The sequence below is a fragment of the Cygnus atratus genome, chromosome 2, assembly GCF_013377495.2.
Source record: "Cygnus atratus isolate AKBS03 ecotype Queensland, Australia chromosome 2, CAtr_DNAZoo_HiC_assembly, whole genome shotgun sequence".
Classification (NCBI taxonomy): domain Eukaryota; kingdom Metazoa; phylum Chordata; class Aves; order Anseriformes; family Anatidae; genus Cygnus; species Cygnus atratus.
In genome coordinates this window covers 80,433,718-80,456,833 of record NC_066363.1, presented here as the reverse complement: position 1 = coordinate 80,456,833, position 23,116 = coordinate 80,433,718, and the positions used below count along the sequence as shown (strand labels likewise).

The window sequence follows — 23,116 nt, the reverse complement described above, 5'->3', positions numbered from 1 at the left end:
TCGATGTTATTATTATTATTATTAATGAAGGCGAGCTGCTGCTGTAGCCAGAGGCTGAGCATGGTTCTGGCACGCCTGTAGCTCTTAAGTGAGGCAAACAGCCCTTACAGGGGTGTGGTTTTTGTAATTATTTTTTGAGGCAGTCTGTGGAAGAATGCATTGATGTGAAATTCAGAGATGATGAAGACTTAAGCCTGGGGGGGTGTAAGAAACAAGGGGGGTGGCTAGCTTTGCTTGGGAGGGTCTGCCTCTAGCTGCAATGCAGGGACCTAATCAAAGGCTAAACAGGCTAATTATAGCAAGGTGGAAGTGCAGACCACATCTGAATCAGGATGTAGTCATGAGGGTGAGGACTGGGCCTCACGTTTGCGTGCACTGCAGTGAGGGAAAGGGGATGACAATGCCACGGCTGATAGTGGCTGGGGGACAGAGTTACCTTGATGTGATCTGAGTGCTAACCAGCGTTGCTCTGTCAACATGAGGCATTGCGTGCTCCCCTAGGCACCGTCATAGCTATCATTTTGGGGTAGGAGAAGCAAAAGGAGAAGCATTGCTTCAGGCCATGGGGTGTGTGGTCTGATAGAGAAGGAGTCCAGGTCCTGGTATCCCTCCAACTGCAGCAGGAGTATCAGGTTTTTACCCTGAGCTGGCAAACCACTATCTGCTGCTCTGCAGGGCAGGGAGTAATGCTGACTAGGGTGAGCAGAGTCTGCCAAAGAAGAGGATGGTTTGGGATTTGTTGTGTCTAATAAAGAAGAGGAAGGGGTGGTCAGCTTTAAAAGTTACTTTAGGTGTTCTTGATCTCATCACCAGGACACCTGTGGCAGCTACTGCCTCAGTACCTTCTTCATTAACCTCCACAAAAGCTTTGTGAATAACTTTTGAGATGAAGAGGTCCTTCTTCACTGACATCCCTGTGAAATCAGCCTGAACTGGATCAAAAGCGTTTCGTATGCCCATGCTGCTCAAAGTGGATTTAAGATCATAATTTTCTTCCAGCTTCAACTTGGGCAGGTACAGGTCTACTTCAGCTTTCATCATATTGTCTGAGTTGGACCATTCAGCCAGTTTCTCATAAGTCAGCTCTCTTTCCACCTGCAATGAAAGGAAGAAAATAGTCATAATGCAAAGGACAAAGAGAAGACGTGCACACCAGGGTATAACACTTATCAAGGTGTAAAACAAAGTCCAGCTACCAGCTGGATACGCAGCTGGGATGTTCTCCATATTCTTAGGACATGATCCTGCAAAGTGCTGAGTGACTTACAGTCTTGTCTATTTCCTTAAAGGTGGTAAGGTGTAGCCATGAACCCTCAGAATAGTTCCTTATTTTTTGCGGATGTGAGAAGTATTGCTTTTTTGGGATGTCATAATGATATTAATAGGCCCTTGGTATATGTGTATATGAAAGATATTTCTCTTAGTGGTAAGTAAGTAGGATGCATAGGACCTTGGGTACAAATAAAAATGTTTGCTCTGATTTGTTTAGAGTCTGAAACTGATCCTGGCATGATCATGAGTGGCTGCTGATAACTTGTGGGTCAGGATAGTCAGTGCATAGTTTGAGAATCCTCACCACAAAAGTATCAGATGCAAATCCAGACTGCAAATGACATAAAATGATTAATGCAGCTTTCAGAAGAAGATTAATTCTAGGGCATGATGTTTCAGATTTGTTTTTTCCTTTCCTTGTTCTGCTATTCTGGCAATAGAAAAGAGGACACAAAATAGGCTAAGACAGTAGTGTGGACATACTTTTTTAGGTGTATCAAGTAGAATATTATGTTTGCATCATTAACAAATGCCCTGAATCCTAGGCTGAGAAATCATTGTATTATAGCTTATGAAACAAAGTATGCACACAGCAAATCCCTTTCTGCCATATTTTTGAAGCTCATTCTTCCTCCCTATTTTCATGTTTCCATTAATGTCTCATAGTGTATGTGATGCAACAGTATGTAAATTTTACCAGCTCCAGACCAGTAGTGTTGTCACTGATGTCATCTGGTAGGAGAATGAACATGCTGACTTCATTTTCCACATATGGCAGCTCAATGATTTGGAATTTCATGGTTGTTTCATGAAGGATCAAAAATGTATCTCTCAGAAACATCATCTGTACTGGCTTAGTCCTGGTCTGTGAAACAATTAAGACGTAAAAAATAAGTAGTACTACTTCATTCCTTAGAAGTAATGAAGATTACTTGCTTCTTTGAACTGAAAGCAAAGATTTGTAAACAAGTGTAAGACTCAGCAATATTTGAATATTTTTCCAGTACCGTTTCCTTCAGACAGTATCCCATATGCCCCTGTTCCAAAATCAATGGAATCTTTGAGAAAAAATCCATATAGACACATATGCTATCTACCTGCTAACTTAATTACATGTAATGTATTTCTCACTCTAAAAACAAGGAGTGAGCTTTGATAAGCAAATAATTACTGTGTATTTCAGGTTTCCTCACAGACTGTACATTGTTGGAGTGAATGTGTGGGTGAGGGGTGAAATGTTGACTTTCTTTCCTTGGTTACCATCAACTCTTTTGCATACTCCCAAGCAGTACTGATTTTCTTGATTTGCCTCTGAACCATAGTTTCTGTGACCTGTGCTGGCTTTTCCTCTTCCTCAAACCACAGAGGGTTTGATTACCAAATGGAATAAAATTACCCAGCAATTTTCTGCATTCCCAAGCTTTGTGTATGTTCACAGACCTTTACTGATATATCCACTATCTCCTTTCCATTGTTACACAAGTGCAAAAGGTCATCTGTTTGCAGGCTTTGCTATCAGATACACTGTGAATTAAACCCTCTCTGTGCGCTGTGTACCATGAGTAATCCTAAAACCACATGTGTAGTGTGGTAGCTGTCAGATACACAGCCGCAGTATTGACGCAATTGCTTCAAATCACCTGGTATACAAAAGATGTTTGCACGCGTAATCTGTGTCAAACAAGGTATGTGTTTCGATTGACAAATCCTTTTGCTCACCTTTGACATAAAAATACTCATGCAGTGAGCTACTGTGAATTGTCAGTGCGTGAATGTTTAAATAGCTCAATCATATCCTCAGTGTATACCGAACACATCATCCACACGCACTTGGCTAAAACGTTGAACCCTCATGAAAATTCCACATGAGGTTTTGTGCAACTGCAAGGGTACATTATGAAAGAGCAGTTGGTTCAGATAGCTTGAACTCAGATTATAGACTATCTGTCTCAAAAGCATAAAAGAGACCTAGGTGTCTAAACACTCCTCTCAGAAGTAGCTCAGTCCCTTTTGAAAATGGCACCTCAATACTTACAGAAATTTCTTCTTATGCTTAAGTTACTTAACCATAGTGTTTTGGTAGCAAGGAGCTACTAATCAGAGAGAAAATCTTATTCTCGTGCATCTGTGTAAATAAGATAATTCTGACTTCTTTTCACAATTGCTCTTCTCACTGAGTTTATACCATGTGCCTATCTACAGGTAGTGTTGCAGAAATGCAGATGAAATATTTAGAGGTTTCTCACTCTTCAGTAATAGATAAATTGAAGGAATTTACCTTGCTTAATCTGAATGGTGTCTCAGAAGTATCTTTTTCCAGAAATCTCTTTTCCCAGTTTCCTTTGAAATAAATGGCATTTACTAAGACCAGGACAGTGCGAGAATCAAGAGATCCTGCAGGCAGCAGATTCTGGATCTTCCCTTCAAAATCAGAGAAATAAGACTGTTATTTCAGTATGACAGTGTGAATTACCAATTTTAGTTGTGCTTTCTCTGTGCCTGTGTATCTAGCAAAAGTGTTTGCACCTGGGAGATTTTTTCCTGTACGTTCTTCATAGTATACATATGGTTAAAAGTATCTCTATTTTTTTTAATATATTTACTGCAGTTTTGATAGTAGATGACATTTGAAATTGGTTAAAGCTTGGACATTCTGGGAAGCTGGTTAAATGCAGTTTGAAACATTCAGAAGGAAAGCCTTCTTTAATCAGGGTGGAGCCATTCAGTATCTACTTCTGCCTCCAATGAACAGAAATAATTCAGAGGAGGCCACGACTGGAAGGATCAAAGGAAAGATCTTGTAAAGAGCAGCAGTTAGGTTTGGAGGGAGCCACTCTTCAAGCCATTTAACTGCACTTTGCTTGTCACCGCCCCTGAGTTTCCATCTCTTGTGGATCCCCGGCTGCAGGAGAAATACAAGTGGAAATGCAAATGATTTGGAAATGGGAGAAGAAAAAGGCATTAGAGTGGTACTTAACTTACTTTCTGTTTCATTTTCAACCCAGGAATTGATCTGTGCTCTGGCTTGATCCGCAGCTGTCTTAAAGTTTACAGATTGTGGTTTTACTTTGTAATACCTTGTAATGAGTTCCAAGAATTTCTGAAAGATAAAATTGGAAAATGAATGCTTATGTAGTTAAATTTAAGCTACAAAAGTGGTAGAAATAATCACTTCAACAGATTATACAATCTGCTAATACACAATTGGTGAAAATATAATTAATTTGAAATTAGATAACCCTTAAAATAAGGTCTGATACATTCTGTGCTAAATATTATGTAAGGGCTGATCAAAATTCAATACTTCCATCTCATGGAGAGTGATACGTCATGTTTTTGTACTTGAAATTCAAAATGGAAATTTGTAATTTTGAAATATCACGTGAAATAAACATTTTTCACCTTTTTTGTCATTGTTATTTCTCAGAATGACCTTTTCATATCATTGAAATATTTTCTGCTTTGTGACGTAGAGTTCAGTACAAGAGGGAAGAATAGCCTCACAAAGTTGAAATAACATTTTTAGATTTACTTCAGAGTCAAGGAACCTGCCAAGAGTTTGTGAGGACAATAGAGGGTCAGGCATAAAAGGAATGTCATGGTAGGATAACATTGTGGCAGAAAACTAGAATTGACTTTTACATTGCTGTCTTCTGTGAGACAGTTCAGGGAGATTCCCAGCAGGAAATTCTCTAATTAGTCTTAAAGGGTAGATACTTGAGATTGTGGGGGAAATGAGCAATAAGCATTCAGCAGGACTTACTTAATTTAATGACTGAGTAATTGCTAATTACTCAGGAGATGGAAGCAAACTCCAAGATCAAAGACCAGTAATCTCATTTAAAACCACCTTCCAAGAAACTGGATGATGATTAATACAATGTCAGTTCTTAAAAGAATGTCAAAGATACGGGGAACTACAAACTCATGAGCCCACAGGGCACATGAATAAATAGGTTTAGCGGGCATGTGGATAAGCATGATGTATTGGAGCAGCATTTTGTAATAGGAAGTCCTACATTACAAATCTGTTGGAGTTTTTTTGAAGGTGTCAGGAAGCCTGTGGGTAAGAAGGTTAAGCCATTACAGCCTATTTGGATTACCAAAAGGCATTTCAGAAGACTTCCCACCAAAGGCTTTTGAAGAAGCTGAGTATCCATGGGACTACAGAGAAAGACCTCGTCCATTTAAAAGAACGGAAACCAACAGGAGGAGGAAATAGTGTTCATGGTAAATGGATATTACTATTGGAGTTCTATAGGGATAAGTGATGAGATTTGTGCTAAAATATTTAATTTATAGAACATAGGTCTAAATATTTACATTACAATATACACATTGAAACATCTGTAAATAATCCAGTGGAGGGTAATATATAGAGCATGATTACACTTCAGGAATGAGGTGTTGAAGCTATAATGGACAGTTGTGTGAAAAATACCTGCCCAGTAATGGTCAAAAAGGCAAATATAATTTGAAGGGTTAGAAAGAAAGAAGTTAAGTAATAAAAGGATGAACATTAAATGCCGCTCTGTAAAGCCATGGTGTGCCTATGGTTTGAATTCTCTGTGCAGCTCTGGCCTCCCCATCTCAGAAATGCTGGAGTATAAGTACCACCGACAAGGGGAACAAAGATGACCAGGGATACAGAGAAGCTTCCTTTAGAGGAAAAACAAACCAACAGTGATGCTAACAAGTAGCAGGCTGAAAAGACACAAGGAGCTTCCTACGGTTCAGCTGTGGAAGTCCTGGTGCTAAAGTCTGCAGTAGGTTTAAAAGGCAAGTCTGCAAATTCATGAACAAACAGCTCTCCAAGGTCTGTTAAATAGATGTGGCCTCTGGTTCAGGAAGTCCCTGAGCTGCAGATCGTTTGGTGACCAGAGTGGATTCTGGAGAAGCATCACTATGCAGCAAGCCACGTTCCTCCTAAGCTTTTGCCCACTGGTGGAGACAGGTGGACCTCTTGTCCACGTAAGACTAGCACAGTACGGCTGTCCTCACGTTCTCACTAAAACCGCAGTGCTATCATTTGGAAAATTTTGATCACCTCTATTATTAATAGCTTTTAAACTCAGAATATTTTTAAGCAAAAACGTTCAACTCACAGGCAGTAATGGGTAGGTCTTTTCCTCAAACAGTTGGTTGGCGCTTTTCAGCGAATAGGTTTTTCTGGGCTTGTTGATGGCAGACAGGAGCTCTTTGAAGCCTGCATGGATGTCTTCAGCTTCCTCATGCTCAGGACCCTTGGAAAGAGATATCAATTAGTATGGAAATATTTTTTCTCTCTGGAGGTTTGCACCTTCTGTGGTCATTTGAAAAGCCTCAGGTCATTTTAATTTAAAAGGAATGCCAAGAGCTGGAGCTCTTTTTTTTGAGTATCTAGCATATTTGCGGCACTACATACAACTGGACAAATTGTTTCTGTCTGTAGGGTGAAGATTTGATTCTGCAAAGCTGCCTAGGCCAGTGGGGTCATCTGCTGATGGTGCAGCCAGGAGGTTGGATCATCTCTTTTCAGTCATAGTCAGGCCTAATTTTGAGTATCACTAGGACCATTAAGGCAGCCTTGCAACTTTTGAGCTTTTTGAGCTTTTGACAATGGGCATCTATTCAACTGGCACATGGTGGCTTAACATTGGGTTGGTGAGGCAGCATTCCTTGCTTTAGTCTTTTTTCACTCGTGCTGAGACATGGACTTCTAGGAAGGACACACGGAAAAGCACTTGGTGGTCAGAGGATAGAAGAGGTTGAGTTTTGCAAAGGAATGGGGACAGACTGAAGAGGTAATGGAGAGAGATGTCTGGAGGACCACATCAGGCAGACCTTGCTACAACTTAGAAAGTCAGTGAATTACTAAAATGAATGCAGGCATAAAGATTTATCTTGAGGATTCATCCTGGGCCATCTAAAAGGAGAATTATATTTATTTCCTTTAGTCTTTTGTTGTAATACATACCATTTCTCCAATCTTTGGTCTCCCCAGAGAAGGCCTTGTTGTCTCAGAAGAACTTTCTTCTCTTCCAGTCTGGTTAAAATGAAGAACCTGTGACAATGACAAATTTTCATAAAGACAGCTTGTTTTAAGAAGATAAGCGTGCTCAAGTGTATGTAATTGTATTAGTTTTCTACTTAGGAAAATTCACCGGTCATGCACAATGTTAGTTAATCTACTGAAGTTAATGAGGACAAGACCTTACTCTCAATTTATACTCTATAATTATATCATAATTATATATATTTTAGTTATATTTACTGCTTAATAACAGAGCAATATCATGGCTCAGACATGAATTTATTTGGAACAATGGTCAATTCATGCTTAGTTGTGTGGAATTTATTTTCAGATCCTGACTAAGCAGAACAAACAGCATAGTGCAGTTCAGAGTCTTACTACTGGGATGCCAATGTAAAACTCTAAAGTTAATGTATGTACCTAGATGCATATAGCCTAAAACAGCACAAGACCAACAAGTTCTGTAAAAGTGATCATGAGATCATTTTTTCACTTCTACTGTGTCCCCATTATGCATGGGAGGAAAATTACCTGATTTATGGACTAACCATGTTACAAGCAAAGATATTTGTACTGCTTCTGTGCAGTCAGGCTTGGAATCAGGAGAGCTCACTGATTTGGGTGTGCAGAATGAGAACACAGATATACCACTTTCAGAAACACCTGGGGTCTAGAAGCAGTGATAGTATCTCTGGCTCTCCCTTCTCTAGAGTGTCTTAGTTGCATATTAATTTTGTTAATAAAGATGTCTCTTTATTACTACTTGAGCACAACGTCAGGTGAATTATTCTCTTCAAGGGCAATTTAAATGGAAGGCAGAGTTCCCAACAAGACTGCAGTAGTCTCTAATGTCAATAACTTCCCTCTGGCAACCGTTAAGTGTAAGCTAAGTGTAGAGGTAGTAGTAGAGCAGGGAGCTCTTGGAAATAAACTGGAAGAACAGTGACCTGCAGAAAATAGATTATTTCTTGTACCCAACACGATGACAAATCACTGTTTTCCCCATGTTGCTCCTTTCTGTTCCACATAGGCAGGTGGGTAATGCAATTTGTGTGGCAACCAGCTTTAATACTGCTAATTTCACAGCCTACCTTAGCCATCTGTGCTGCAGTGTCACCTTTTGCACCCAGATAGACCATGGCGAGGGCAGTTGCGATACTCCAAGGAGCAAAGAAAATGTTCTGGCCCTTGGAAGTTTCATTCAGCTTTTTGTAAAGGTCCAGAGCAAAGCTGTTGGTTGATGCTGAGAGAGACTCCATCGATACAGCCTAAGGTAAATGATTGGCAGACAGAGGTGATGACTGCTTTTTCACAATTTAAACAAAACAAAACATCAAGCAAACACAAAGCTCCTAGTGGGAGATTGCCTGCACCCGCGCAAATAGTGTTGGGATGTCCCTGTTAATTGTCAAAATACTGCATAGATACCAAGTACAGTCAGATAGCAGGACTCTTTTTAAGACCTGCATTATTTCTCCCTTCCCCATCGCTCCTAAGTATTTATGGTCTTGTTTCAATCCTTTTACTTAGTCATCAGCAGATAAGCACTATTTTAGCTAGGAATGTTTTCACAAACTAAAATAATAAAAAATGAAAGCATTTGCTTAAGTTTCATATAATTATTCTTCAGTTCTGAGGTTGTGAAACAGAAGCATTTCCCACTGTGCTTCTTTGAGCTCTTCTCCTTATCTCTTTAAACTTCCTTAACTATTATTTTCCACCGAAAGAAGCATAGTGAACTCATGCAATTCCTTACTTGTATTTAAAAGGCTTCTAGAGATCTGTACATTGCTATATGTTCTTTGTGGAGATAGATCTATATTTGGTACCTGTAGCTGGATTTGTTAATTACTGTTTTTCAAGTAAACTCTTGTATCTTACAACCCCAGAAATTCAGAAATTTCCATTGCCTTCAACAGTATGAGGACTGCTCATACCAAAGACAGTGCATGGTTGCATCAGGTGAAAGACTAAGTATTAGATCAACAAAAGCAATGGAACATTTTAATCCATCTTCACCCACAATTTACATGCTTAAATCAAAACCAGCAGTCCATAAAGACAGTTGCCATGCAGTGTTAGAGATACCTGGAGCCTCCAGGATCCTCAAATTTGGATTTCAATGCTTCCCAAGGCTCCAAAACAGCTTCCAAGCATTTTCAGGAGTGCTTCAGAGGTGAACACCCTGCAGTGTAGCTCATACCTAAGCATGTTTAGGACCAGGTATCTCTTACGGCTGTGCCTGGAGGAGCTGATGACCTAGATACTCTAGCTGATTTCTAGGAGCAAGAGCATATCTAGGGAACAGTGCTGAGATGAATGTTTTTGCCTGAAGAATTTCAAAACAATCTCTGCTATTTCCAGAGTGTGCCTGAACTGAATCTGCACGCAGCAATCAGACATTTCTCAGGCTTGAGAGAGAAAACAAGTGTAGGTTTGTGCGAAGTTCAATCTAGTAGACAATTTGGTCATCCGGGAAAGAAAAATTCTGGATGCCTGATCCAGTAGGTTTTTTTTATACAAATGAAGCAGCGGGTTGAGCCAATGCACCCAATGCTGACTGTCCAAAATGCTGTGTTAGAGAGTCATGCTGTCATGTGTCTCTAGGAGCGCATTCTCTCCTGCAGGCTGTACTCACTCCTCTGATCCTAAACCAACTCGTAGCCTGGTGATTAAGGTAGGCACCCTGCCTGCTGTGAGGAAACTTTCTGCCCTCTCAGGCTGCACAGGTTTTGCACAGTCTGGGTTTGCATCCTGATCACTGCGCCCTTTGCGCAGTGTTTTCCAAAGAGCTGCAGTTTGTACTAAGAAATGAACAGCCCCTTCCCCTGCGTGACATTTACGCCATCATTTAACTGCTCAGTTCCAATGAATTCATACAAATTTTTAAGACTTCCAAAATAAAGCTGGTTATATAGATATGAATGTTTACACTACCTGAAATCCTGCGAGAGAGGGAAGAGTTAAGATGTCTTCAGTCAGGATCTGTTGGTGGTATGTGAGGCAATGAATATTTTGGAAATGTAGAAATGGTTGCACCTCCCTTTTCTTCCCTACATCCTCCTCTTGTATTAATGCGCCTGTTCCCTTATTTATTCCCATTTCTTCTTTCCATCACCAGCTTGCAGAACTTAAAGAGAGGGAGAGAAGGAAGGTGAGGTTCAAAACCACTGTTAGTTGGTGTGCATCCTGAACCATGAAGGCCAGTACACCTTTCTCCCAGTGGTGTCTAGCCTGCAAAACTATGGGAATTGCAGAAGAGAATAGAGCCACACTGCATTGACAAAGGACACGCTGAAATAATTTTACAGCTTCCTTTTCTTCTTACTCTGCAAATTGGGAAATTAATAGAAACTAATCTAAAAGATTTGACTGAAAAGGAGCACTGAAGTAGGCTGTTATTGCTGTTGTCAAATGGCAAAATGTGACTTGGCAAATTTCAGAGGGGAAAGGTTTGAATACTTGTGTTTGTCAGGTCACATAAAACCCTTATTTTGTGATATTTTACACTTGTCCTCTTATGTCTCAGAAATCAGATCCTCAAGAAAGCTCAGAAGGTACTACCACAGTCACCTAAAATAAATGATGAGATATAAGTGAACACTGGGCTCATTTGAACTGTTGGATGGTGCTTTAAGAGAATGTGGCTCCTAGCAGAGGAGGTGAAGGTGCTTTAAATAACTACAGGCCCTGCACTATATCAAGCTCCTTATTCCTCTGCTACAAATGAAGGGAGTTTGGATCATCCACAAAAAATTGCTTGGAAGCTCTGCTTGTAATGACTTGTTTTACTGAAGCTGTTTGTATTGCAGTAGAGTGAAAACAGCAAAATGTGTAAAATCAGAGATCAGTAGAGACATAATACAAGGCAGTTATCCATATACAAATATTTTACTTTAACCAACATAATTAGCAATTCCAGTTTTCCTCTGCTTATATCTGTGTGGCTTAGATTAACTGCATTGATCCATTTCCTTTGCAATCATTATTTATCTTTTCTGCTACACGTATGGTTACTTAGGAGTGCTCCCTGCCCACAAGTATGACAAATGCACAACAAACTGATTACCAGCATGCGGTCAACCTATATGGAAAAATCATCAGTATAAAGAGTCCAAACCCATATTTAGAACTAGAAATACGTTTTTGTGTTTATATTCACTTTGAATCTGACTGATACGTATGCCATACAAGGTTTCAGGAGTGATATATGTGCCTCTCTTTTTTCATGTTTTGTTTCTAAGTGCCTGCATTTTTCATACCTGGAATATCCATCTTTTTTTCTTTCTTCAGAAATGTAGCAGACACTATTATGTTTAGTTATGTGCTTAAGAAATGTTCTTGCTACATATCTGAAATTGCTGTTACCTATTTTTTTTAAGCTAAATGTATAGGAGAAGGAAAAAAACCAGTTAGTGATGATAATTACTGTACTACACGCTACAAAGATTGGCCAAAAATACAGGAAGATTAAGAAAGGTTGCCCAAATTGTGTAGACACTCTTTGTGGTATCCACTGCAAGATCCTGTTAAGTAAGAGAGAGTAGAGTTTCCAAGGGGAGCAAACACGTGAAGGAGAAGGTGCTCTTGGTTTTGCCATGCCACGTAGAGGAAATAGTGACTTGCTGCAAGCAATGGTGGAAACAGTGTTTTGCAGCATCAAAACTCCTGACCTGTTGTCTGCAAATACATTGGCCTCTGACAAATGGCCGTAAGAAGTCTTCTGATAAAACTAGTCATTTTCCTCAGGCAATCCAATGAAGTGATTTTGGACTTTTTGAAGCCATCTTTCATCCCCAGCTTGCTCAATGTGGATGTGAGGTTGCATCTTTCTACCTGTAGTTGGTTTAGTCAGTAGTTTGTGTGGACTCTTTGGGCACTTTTTTGACAATCAGTTCTCTTGTGGTTGGATCTGTTTTAAAAGCAGCACAATTTAAAACCAGTCCTAGACTAAGTCTGGTTATGTATTTTTTTTTTTTTTAACTCTGTGGGAAATCCCATTCAACTGGTGGAGACACTCAAAACCCAACTGGACACAGTCCTGACCCCACCTGAGCAGGGGAGTTGGACCAGATGACCTCAGGTGGTCACTTCTAGCTTGAATGATTCTGTAAGGGTTAGCCTCAACTGAGAGCCAGACCCTGGTTACCATGAAAGCAGTACAGAGAGTCACAAACAAAACTCTTCAACTCCCCTTTTCCCCTGCATCCCAAGTACATTATGTTGGATGGTATGCTCTTTAGCAGAACCTCCCAAGCAAAGCTGAGGCTGGGACTAGCTTGATACCAAAGACAGTCTGTTTGACCCTTTGCACCTCTTACAAGCTCTCAATACTGTGCTGTAATTCCTCACAGATCTTCAGAGGTACTGCTTTTCAAACCTCTGCATTGTGGTATGAGTGAGGGGATGCACAACATTTAGTATGGAAAGACCTTTCATTGGGTTTGGCACAGGACTCTTCCCATCTCTTTCTTTGGGCAACTTCTGCTGTTACACAGCGTGACTCCGCAAACAGGGTAGACAGAGTTTAGTCTTTCCCAGCAATTTTTTATTGGTGAATACATACAGCATAGACCTTGGACTAATATGCTATAAGGCCAAGAATTAATATGCTTACCACCCTGATGAGCCTTTGCTGGCCAGGCATCACTCAATGGAGGGAGGGCTAGTCTTTGTTGCTCCCTAGAAGACACTGAGCCTTGATGGTGCTGGTTGTTGCCTTCCAATTATTTACTTTTTTTTTTTTTAATTGAGGTTTCAAAACCTCTTTGTGTTAGTGTTTCTCCTTTTAAATCCTTGCTGTGCTAACTATTCAATCCTGACAATAACTCCTCTGTTTGTGGTTTTACTTGACTTAGTTTGTGTGGCCATTACTTACAAGCTTTTTGAGACCTTAATAATATGTTTCTTAATAAAGCTGAGTCAATAGCATGCAGCTGGGCTGCACCAAGGTAGGTTCTTGATGACAGACAGCTGAACCCTGTTCTGGGGGTTACAGGTAAGGGAGGCACTGATTTTAGAAGCAGCACTTTGTACAGGGAAGATCATGCAGGTGTACTTTGTTGGGTGGAGGCATATTTCCAAACAGACTACCTTTTGTTGAGGTGGAGGGTGAGCTGTAATTATAGGTGGAATTTTGCTGAGAGCGTTTGTTTTTACAGTACTTTCCTCCTCAAGCCTTGTTGCTTGATATAACGTTCTCTGATATGTGGTTGCTTTGTACTATAATGGCTACAAAGCTTTGTGCAGTTCCTTATAGGCATAGGAAAGCACAGAAAGGGATATTTGGAAGCTGTTTTTCTGAGCTATAGGCTCAGGTCAGACTTCTTATTTCTAGTGTATTGTGACAGGCAGATGAGCCTTCTCGGTAGGTCCAAGGGAGGCAGATAGTGCAATAAGCTGTGGTCAGAAAGGGAAAAGGAACGCTTACCGTGAAAGAAAATTCAGATGCCTCGAGTCTCTGAGCAAAAACTTGCTCACCAGAGTTTGATTTGTTGTGTCTAGTAAATGTCTAGAATAACATGCTGAATAACAGCATTTTCAGTGCTGTTTGATACCTAGAGGAAATAAGACACTGGTGTATTAGAGTGACCCAGCTTTATCTTTTGGGGTGATGTGGTGGTTGGTTTAGAACAGAATGGGTGGAAATGTGTGTCAGCTGTGCATTGTAAAGGATGCTCTAAGAGAACCGGGTAAGTCAGTACCGTGAGTAGCACAAACACAACTCCGAGTTCATTTATTGATTAAATGCAGATCATGGCAAAATTATGAAGTAAAGCATCAATCAAATTCTCACTGGTGTTTCTCTCAGAACCAGAACTATCTTGGCTGAAATGCACTCTTAACTTACAAATCGTACATTTATCAATGCATGATATCTGATATCAGGAAACTGTGCAGGTATTACCAAGAAAACAGGTATAATTACATTAAATTAAAAAGAGGAAGCAGATTTGAATTCTGGAGTTTTTTGATTACATATCAATAAGAGGTAGCAAGAAGACATGTTGCTTGTATTTTTCTTAGCCTTTATGCTGGCTGGAACTCTTAGCAACCTTATCCTTGAAAGTTTAGGGAAATTAGGACATACTGCAAAATGAACAGCAGTGGGCAATTAAATGTTAAAGGCTGGACCATTTTCCCTCACTGCCCCCTTTTTTCATGAAGCTGCAAGGGCAATATAGAGAATGCGTGTGATGTACCTGTGTGTATGCAGTGAGATGGGGAGATAAGGGGCATTTTGAGATGAATTTGGGTCTGTATTAAGTATTTAATTAACTTCCAACGATCTTTAAAATAGTGAAGATAAGGAAACTATATTGTAATGCAAATGCAGGTTTCCCAGTAAGGAAATAGAGTATATAGATTTCTACATTATTTTTTTTTTCTCTTCCTTATGGAATTTTTTCCTCTCTGAGAGGTCTAAAAGTATAGGCTGCGTTTCCCTTGAAGTCAGCACCAGGCATGGGGCTAGATGATGGGCTGCGTGCAAAAAGCCTTTATGACTCCTCCTTACTCTTGAACAACAAAGCCAGAAAAGCAGGTTTGATGCAAGGGAGCAAAATTCAGCGTTCTGCTTTCTGTGAAAAGCTGTCTCATTAGCACAATGGAAAGCAACTGCAGAATGACAATCTTTGAGGCACAGGGTGGTCTCTGGGTGCTGCCTTACTTGGTGGTGTGTGGAAAGAAAAAGGATATATACTTTCAGTACCTATGGCTATATGGCTTAAGGCCGAGCTTTGAATGCTGCAGTTCACATGTTTCTTTTGATAAGTGAACTTTAGATGATGTCTGGGAGCAAGGAATAACTCATTCTACGGGGAGCAGAATCTGCCAAAAAAGAGGATGCTCTTGGATTTGTTGTGTCTGATGAAGAAGTGGAAAGGGTGATCAGCCCTGAATGTCAGAGCGTGGTTGATAATTGCAGTTGTGTATACGATAACTACAGCAGTAGCAGCAGCTGCCTCAGTGCCTTCCTCATCAACTGCAACAAAAGACTGGTGAATAACTCTGGAGATAGCCAAATCCTTCTTATCACCCATTCCGCTGAAATCAGCGTTGTTGGTGAAGGCAGTGTGCATTCCCATACTGATCAGATTATCACTGAGGTTGTATTTTTCCTCCAGTTTGAACTTAGGCAGGTGCAGATCCACAAGAGTTTTTGTCATCTTCTTTGAATCAGCCCATTCAGACAGCTTCTCGTATGTCAGTTCTCTTTCTAGCTGTTGTTCAAGAAAGAGGGGAAATTTGATAATTGCAAGAGAAAAACAACTGATTATAAAATAATTTTTTCACCAATTGAGTTAAACAGTTTTTAAGTGGCAAAGTTAACATTTAGGTGAAAGCACAAAATATAAATTGGTTTCACTGATGATCAGAGACAGGGTGTGAAGCAAACAAGAGACACAGCGTTGCAAGTTTTTAAGCGTCACCTCTGCCAAATTCATTGCAGAAGAAAGACAGGGCACCCAATACCTGCAGCTGACATCCCCTGAGGTAGTTCTGTCCTCTCTTTTAATTCAGTCATCACATGAAGGAAATTGCTGGGAGATTCCCAGCTGTGTGCCAAGTGGCTTGGTCCAGTTCCATACAGATGTCATGAGCAGAATGAGATAGGTATTAAAGGAAATTAATTCAGCTGTCGGGGGAGACCAAACTGCATGTCCTCAGAGGAGGAGATTTGGTCACTAGTCTGTCCTTTTTGTTTTAACGTCTGGGTGGTGATACAAAATGGATGTAGCATTTTTTTATTTTTTTTTTTACCTGTTCAAGACCTGTAGTACCATCTTTGATGTCATCGGGAAGTAGAATGAACATACTGAGTTCACGTTTCACATACGGTAGCTCAATCATTTTGAAGTTCATTGTTTCCATGATAAGAACTGGAAATACATGTTTCATATGCATCATCTTCACAGGCTTAGACTTGTTCTGTAAAATATTTATTTATCAGTTACAAATTATTCCTTGAAAAGAAGAATGAAGATAACTCAGCACAGTGGAGAGAGAGAAAACATCTGTAAGCAGCTTTTATAACAGCAACTTGTCATAATTTTTCCACAGCTCTTCTTGACTGGGCAATATTGTTGATCTTGGTGTTTGCCCCAGAGCATTTTTTGGGGGGCTGAGTTGACTGATTTTTCTCTTCACCCCAGAACATGCACAGCAGCCCACAGAAGGAGGAAGAGAGAAATGTCTTCAAGGACTAGGGGGATAGAGCAGGCATGGCATACAGCCATCCAACACTACAGCAGAGAAACAGCTACGGTTTAAGAGAGCAAGTATTGTGCAGTTTTTCTGTGCTCGCCTCTCTCTGGCAATAAGGGACTGGCTGATCATTCTTCATATCACAACCCTTAACAGAAGATAATGCTCATTGCTGTGCCAAGGGGTTCATGATGAGGGGAATTTTCACCCTGTTTTGCAAAAAGGCCTTACGTGACTCTAGTTAGTTTTTGGAAACTGCATAATCTATCTGGATCTACTTATCCTTTGCCTGAGCAGTGTCTTAATGTTGCATAAATGTTGGTGAGCTGACCACTGCCACATTTTGCTGTAACCAGCTTTTCAGAGAGTCTGTTTACTGCAGGGATACGTAAGGACCAATGAATGGAAATACTGCAGCAGGAGATGCTGTCACCAGGCTGTTCACTGCAAGGAAGGCAAAGAGGAACTCACCTTGCTCAGTCGGAAGGGTTGCGTATTCGTTGTTTGCGCGTTAAATTTCTCTTCCCATTCTGCCTTGAAGTAAATGGCATTTACCAGGATCAGCTTGGTGTGGCTTGTCACATCTTGTGAACTCAGCAAATTCTTGATTTTACCTTTTGAAATCAGAAAAGTCAGGTTTTATCCCAGTGTAGCACGGTGAGGGCATTTTGTTTGTTTATTTTTCCTTCAGTTCAGCTCCTTAGTGAAAAAGTCCATGCCTCAGTTCCCTACCCCCTAAATCGCTTCCCTGGCACAAATCAATGAGTCTGTTTGCTGTTTCCAAAGCTGCTCACTGCCTACTTCTTCCAGCTAGCTGACAGGGATCAGCTCCTACCAGCGAAAAATGCCACAGCTTCACGGTAAGCAGCTGGGAGCAGAAAGCCGTGTGCTGCCTCTGCCAGCGGGTTAAACCAGGCACGAGGAGGCTCGCACCTCTGGGCAGTGCAGGAAAGCTCCTCCAGGCAGGCATCCATCCCCACCTGCCTTGGAGGAAGTTCCTCAAAGACCTCACTGAGGTCTGCATCAGGTATTTTGGGCTGTCCCAGTGCTGCTCTAGCTCTGCCCTCCCACTGCATCTCTGCTTGCTGCCCATTCAAGGGCACCTGCCCAAAGGGAGTGTCAGGCTGACTTATTAGCAGAGGAAAGATGTTGGGTTCAAGCTCAACTTACCCTCAGTTTCCTTTTCCACCCAGGTGTTGATTTCCTTCCTGGATTGTTCTGATGCTGTTTTAAAGTTAACCTTTTGTGGCTCTGCCTTGTAGTACTTCTTGCTGAGCTGTATGTATGTCTGGAAAATGGCAATAAAAACAAAAAAGAAGGAAGCTCTATAATGTACTGTATTTTTTCAGCCCCAAAAGGAAGTTGTTAGCTCTTGGACTTCATGTTAACTTCTTGTGCATAGAGGGCTGTGGGATCTAGCTTTTTGCCCTCTATTGGGCTGTGAGTTAACAGTTAAGAAATAAGGACAGAAAATTCCCTGCTCTTCTTCCCAGTTTAATTTGGAAAAGGGAGAAAGACTGCATGTCCCATGGATGTGCTTATTTTAATGTCACATTTACAATTGCATGTACTGAAAATCCTAATAATAAATTTCCTAATAATAAAGCCATACTGCATGAAAAGAAATCCTGCATTACTGTCAAAGGATCCTTATATACTGGGAGAATGCCAACTGGTATTTTCCAGTGAAGCTTATCACTGGAAGTCAGGGCTCTTTATTTGAAGTACTGGGGGACAGCTTCAAACCTGTTCTATTAATGACAAGTAAATACAATGAAAAACTTTTTTTCAGCTTTTCTTAATCCTCTCTGAGATAAAACTGTTCAACTTACAGGCAGCAATGGGTAGGTTTTTTCCACATAGACACGGTTGGCACTTCTCAGTGAGTAGGTGTTTCTGGGTTTATTCATGGCAGCCAGGAGCTCTTTGAAGCCAGAGTGGATATTTTCAGCTTGCTCATGCTCAGGGTCCTTGGAAAGAGAAACCATACATTTAACTATTACATTTTTAATGAAGTTTTCAAAGCATGGTAAGTGCTGCATGTGGGGAGGGATTTGTGTTCCTCCCTCTTATATTTTCTCTCTCCAAATTTACCACCACTGCAGTTTGCAGGGCTCTGTTAATGACTGATTTACCATACAGCAAACCTTCCAAAATAGCCCAGTGACTTGTCCTTCTTTTGAGTCTGAGTGAAGAGAACTGAACTTGAACGTGTTGTGAAGCATGTTGGGTTTTGTACTTTAAATATAATGAGAGATACAGGTGAGAAATACTGGACTGTTAAAGCTGTATCTGGACGTTTTGATTCTGGAGATTCTTTATCTTATCTATTATCTCTAATAGATACCATTCTTCTTCTTTTTGGTCTCCCCCGAGAAGGTCTGGCCACAGAAGATGACCCATCAGCTCCCGCAGCTTTAGTGAAATGAAGAACCTGCAAACAGTTTCCAAAGGTAAGAAACGGGCATGAAGGGACTTGCATGACCTAAAGCCTAATGGAGATAAAATGGTTGTCTTGTTTTACTCCTTACGATAATTCATTCTGCTTGTGTGACTAATCAAAGGGTTGCTGAAGTTGTAGTATGTGTAAATCCCACAGAGTAACAAAGGACAGCACTGATCCCCTCCCAGAACATCAGTGTTCGTGCAGGCATGCCACAAAGCTGAACTCCCTTCCACAGCAGTTGCACTCAGCAATAGCAATGCATTTGTGTAAAGCCAGATGGTTTTCCCCAAACAAGGAATGCTGGGCATTTCCCTGAGTCTGAACAAGAGTGCTGGGCAATGCTGAGCACCACAGCTTCATAGAGCAACCTACCTCTGCTATCTCTCTTGCTGTATTGCCTTTTGCACCCAGGAATGTCAGGGCCAGAGCAGATGATATACTCCAGGGGGAAAAGAAAATGTTTTTGTCCTTATTGGTCTCATTCAGCTTGTTGAAAAGATCAACTGTAAACTTGCCAACTGCTTCTGAGACCTGTTCCATTGCTACAATCTGTAAAGAGGCAACAGACAGAATTTTACTGTTTGAATGTTTAAAATGAATGTTTAAAATGTATGCAATGCATGTTAGTGAGAAATGTTACATGTGCAACACAATGCATGGGCACCTACTAAAACTAATAGCCTAGTAATATGTTTCATCTTCCATGCAGATACTGTTTGCCACCTGTTAGGAGCAGAAATTTGTTAGGTTTGTGTTATTCAGCTAATATTTCTCTATAATTACAGATATGTCCTCTTTTACAGAGCTGCATTTTTCTTTGTGTTTCTTTCTGCCTTTGGTTTTCAAAAGGGTACAGATTTTTAAACTGCATATTTTTGTTCCATTTCATTCTTAAATTATTTATCAAAGTAGTGTTCTCAGGGGAATCTAAATATCTCTGTGGTTTTATTACATGGGTTCATAACACATCTAAGCTTCCTGCTACCTCATTTTTGATCTATATAGAATTAAGAGCTGATACTGAGAATGTATTTATGCATAATTCTTAGGCTTATGGTCTTTCCCTGTCTAGCTACCCATTTCAACTAGTACCATGTATGGCTAAGTTGTTATTTGCTTTTAGATTGCAGTATTTTATTCACGAAGTCTAACTGCCACCTCTTCTGTATGTTCTGACAATTTTATTTTCCTCAGAAACTGGCAGATTCCTTGAAGCTACAAGTATTCCAGGCTTTGAGATATTTGTCCAGTAGTACCTGCTTCATATTTTCCAATCAAGAGACCAGAAAATGTTGTTGTTATTATTGTCATTATTATGTAAAGAAAGATTGATACCTACGGAATGGCACTGCAGAAATTGTGGGGTAATCTCTGAAGTCTACAGGTAATTATTGAGTGGTTGGTTACCAAACCACTACAGTTCTTCTGGCAGTCATTGTGAAGTCTATACCAAATCTGTACCACAGAGTGATTTCCTTTGAGAACTTGGCCAAATAAGCATCAGGATAGAAATCTCTCTGCTTATCTCTAATGTACACTTCTCTGAGTCCCTGGCCTGATAATGCACAGTGCTGTGCCATTGCAGAATGAAAATGGCCTTTACTTCACCTGACTCCTTTATCAAACTAAAGATTTTAATTAATAAGACAGTTACTGCCTCGAGAAAATTTTCCTTCTCATGATTAATTCTGCCCCCAACTAACCGTTTTCCTTAGCCTGACAAGTTAATTTTCTCTAAGGCTTGACATCTAGAAAAGCATAAGTCAAGAGTAACGATTGCAGTATAACACTGGTATGTTACAATTTACTTATACAGTCATACAAGGTACAGACCACCTTTTAAAAGCATTGGAAAAGTTACTTAAATTGGTTTAAATATTTACCTGTGATCCTGTGAGAGAGAAGACTTAAGCCTTGTCCTCAGCCAGGTTCTGTGCCTGTGTGTTAAGCAATGAATAAATTTAGAAACATGGTATAGCTTGCACCTCCCTTTCCGTCTCCCCTACATCCAGGCTGTTCCCGCCTACCCAAAGCTGCTCTCTACTGAATCCCCAAAAGATCTTGTGCAGCTTTGTACTCCTTGTTGACCTTATCACTTTTTAGTTTTAGGCATTTCAAAGGGACAATGTGGATTATAATCTCAGTTTTGCTGTTCCACCACGGTAGTCTACTGACAGGATAGCAAACAGTTCACCTACTCCAGTGGTCTTCTGATGTTTTGTAGACAACTGGTCTATTGTTTAAAATAAATGAATCTAGTAAAAAGGTTATGGAACCAGAATACATGGTTTTAGTTTCTGAATGTAAGTAGTTATGGTAGGCCTGATTCACCTCTCCAGCCTTGCCCAGCTGTTACTCTTGGGTTTTGTATAAGGTACATCAGCATTAAGTGGCAAGAGATCAGTGACTGAATTAGACTCTGAGAGTCCAGCTTCAGAGTCAAGATCATTAGGAGCACAGGCAGAGGCAAAGCCATGAAAGAGGTAAGGCTGCACACCCCTGCTTCTTGTGTTGGCGAAGAAATCTTGTTGCATTCATGGCTGGGAAACACCTATGAGAAACACTGCAAAACATGGAGCTAGTGCACAGTACTTGCATGTGCTTGAAGAACAAGGACTGAAACAACCCCAGTGGCAGGTCTCGAGCAAAGATGGAGTGAAAGAATACAAGAGGGGCAAACATGGCATAGTGGTCATCTCTCTACTGTCCCAAAAAAGAGCAGGGCTGCTGTTGGGTGGTGGGAGAAGAGGAAGGTGGTGGCAACATCTGTAAGAGTCTAGGGGACAGGGGAAGAGGAATGGAGGAAGGGAAGGAAACTGTACTATGTGCTAAGCATTTTGCTGCAAGCCTGATTACAGGAACAGAATGGGTCAAGTCTTCTGAAAAGTAGAAGAAATCACTGTTGTGCAAGGCAATGAAGAAATGCCAGAAATTAAACAAGTGGTGGTTTTAGTATGGTGAGCAGAGTCATCAAGAAATCAGGATAAGATAAAGGCTCACTGAATGGTTAGGTGGTGGGAAAGGCCGTGCTGGGGAGACTCCAAGTTCCAAAGAAGTATGCTGACAGCAAGCAAGCTAGCTCCCTCTGCTAGTCAAGACGCAAGAATGCCAGAGAGGATGAGAAGGTAAAAGGTGTGTTGACAGCAGAGGAACAAGAGAGAGAATCACACAGGTTGGTTGACAAGGATTTCCAGAGGCCAACTCCCACTTGGAGCAGACCCATCAGTAGATAAGGTCACCCACAGTCCTTCCAAGGGTGGAATTTCCCCAGCTTTCCTGGGCAACCTGCTCCGGTGCTGTGCTGCTCACCAGGGGAAAATGTTGTTCCTCAACATGCAACTCACCCTCCAAGTTTTGTTGCCATTTGCCCTTGGTAAGGATCCAGCACCGCCAAGAGGACACTAACTCTGTCATCTTTACAACCATGCCTAAAATAGAAAAGGTGACTGATATTTCTAATGACTTTAAAGGCCTGTGCCTGAGTTTGGATGCATGTTGTCAATGTTTTGTTTCTCCTTGGCCTCCCAAACATGGTTTTTATATGTTCCCGAGGAACACCAGAAAGTGCTTGAGAGGCTTGTCCATGGAGACATGAAGCCATTCCCTTAGGTGAAGCACAACATGTCAGAAATGACATACAGAGATCCTGTGACATGTCTCACAGCTGAGACAGAAGGCAGCACTTGTGAGGCTGGATGGGGATGGAATAAAGCGCTTGCTTTACAACACTGTCCCAGTGCTCCTTCCCATTTGTGAAGCAGAGCCAGAGGGGAGCCTGGCAGCAGTTGGTCACATGGAAGAAAACAGAAAGGACTCGCTGACAGCCAGCAGCCTCATCTCTGCCAGGAAAATGGGGTCCTGCCTTCCTAGGAAGGGATGTTTCTAGTGAGATGCTGTTGGTATGTGCAAGTGCTGTAAAGAGGCCCAGTCCTTTCCTCTCTGTTCTAAATTCAGAGAGCTAGGAGCATCCTCTACAAATGTGCAAGACTGGTTAGGATGCTCTCCTTTTTAGGAGAAAGAGCTATGACAACATACATGTAGTGAACATGTAGAGGGGGATTTGCAAGTAATCTTCCAGAAGATGCTTAGAGAGTTAGCGTTACAGATTTGATTCTCCAGTTTGATCTTGCTTGCAAACAGTGAAATAAGTGCCAAAGGGAAAGTAAAGTAAAGCAGTG

The 23,116-nt window shown here is 40.9% G+C and overlaps 2 protein-coding genes across 6 annotated transcripts; both read right to left on the bottom strand.

Annotated features, from left to right (window-relative positions):
- Positions 1–204: 204 nt before the first annotated feature.
- On the bottom strand, positions 205–16,183 carry LOC118251020 (heterochromatin-associated protein MENT-like). 3 transcript variants are annotated; one of them, XM_035552735.2, is made up of 10 exons: positions 14,997–15,099; positions 13,716–13,842; positions 10,223–10,415; positions 8,377–8,553; positions 7,229–7,315; positions 6,378–6,515; positions 4,255–4,372; positions 3,551–3,693; positions 1,970–2,137; positions 205–1,095 (listed from the first exon to the last, which is right to left on the bottom strand). In XM_035552735.2, exons 3-10 carry the CDS (start codon positions 10,385–10,387, stop codon positions 694–696), a joined length of 1,398 nt encoding a protein of 465 aa, XP_035408628.1. In that variant the 5' UTR covers positions 10,388–10,415; positions 13,716–13,842; positions 14,997–15,099; the 3' UTR covers positions 205–693. The 3 variants fall into 3 exon arrangements, with proteins under 3 accessions (XP_035408628.1, XP_035408627.1, XP_035408629.1); XM_035552734.2 differs by lacking the exons at positions 13,716–13,842; positions 14,997–15,099 and adding an exon at positions 16,049–16,183; XM_035552736.2 differs by lacking the exons at positions 10,223–10,415; positions 13,716–13,842; positions 14,997–15,099 and adding an exon at positions 9,374–9,435.
- Positions 13,853–23,022, bottom strand: LOC118251000 (heterochromatin-associated protein MENT-like). 3 transcript variants are annotated; one of them, XM_050709010.1, is made up of 9 exons: positions 22,283–23,022; positions 20,822–20,875; positions 19,311–19,487; positions 18,840–18,926; positions 18,325–18,462; positions 17,663–17,780; positions 16,964–17,106; positions 16,049–16,216; positions 13,853–15,507 (listed from the first exon to the last, which is right to left on the bottom strand). In XM_050709010.1, exons 3-9 carry the CDS (start codon positions 19,476–19,478, stop codon positions 15,100–15,102), a joined length of 1,230 nt encoding a protein of 409 aa, XP_050564967.1. In that variant the 5' UTR covers positions 19,479–19,487; positions 20,822–20,875; positions 22,283–23,022; the 3' UTR covers positions 13,853–15,099. The 3 variants fall into 3 exon arrangements, with proteins under 3 accessions (XP_050564967.1, XP_050564968.1, XP_050564969.1); XM_050709011.1 differs by lacking the exon at positions 22,283–23,022 and adding an exon at positions 22,248–22,275; XM_050709012.1 differs by lacking the exon at positions 22,283–23,022 and adding an exon at positions 21,761–22,226.
- Between the last annotated feature and the right edge of the window lie 94 nt (positions 23,023–23,116).

What these genes read in the sequence shown, in the direction of transcription:
- LOC118251020 (XM_035552734.2), bottom strand. Translation starts at nt 10,387, where the DNA reads ATGGGAATAAATAAGGGAACAGGCGCATTAATACAAGAGGAGGATGTA. An exon ending in GACCAAAGATTGGAGAAATG is followed by an intron (nt 6,516 to 7,228) that starts GTATGTATTACA and finishes TCTCTTTCCAAG; the next exon opens with GGTCCTGAGCATGAGGAAGC. An exon ending in GGTTGAAAATGAAACAGAAA is followed by an intron (nt 3,694 to 4,254) that starts GTAAGTTAAGTA and finishes CTGATTTTGAAG; the next exon opens with GGAAGATCCAGAATCTGCTG.
- LOC118251000 (XM_050709010.1), bottom strand. Translation starts at nt 19,478, where the DNA reads ATGGAACAGGTCTCAGAAGCAGTTGGCAAGTTTACAGTTGATCTTTTC. An exon ending in AAACCTACCCATTGCTGCCT is followed by an intron (nt 17,781 to 18,324) that starts GTAAGTTGAACA and finishes GCCATTTTCCAG; the next exon opens with ACATACATACAGCTCAGCAA. An exon ending in GTACTACAGGTCTTGAACAG is followed by an intron (nt 15,508 to 16,048) that starts GTAAAAAAAAAA and finishes CTTGAACAACAG; the next exon opens with CTAGAAAGAGAACTGACATA.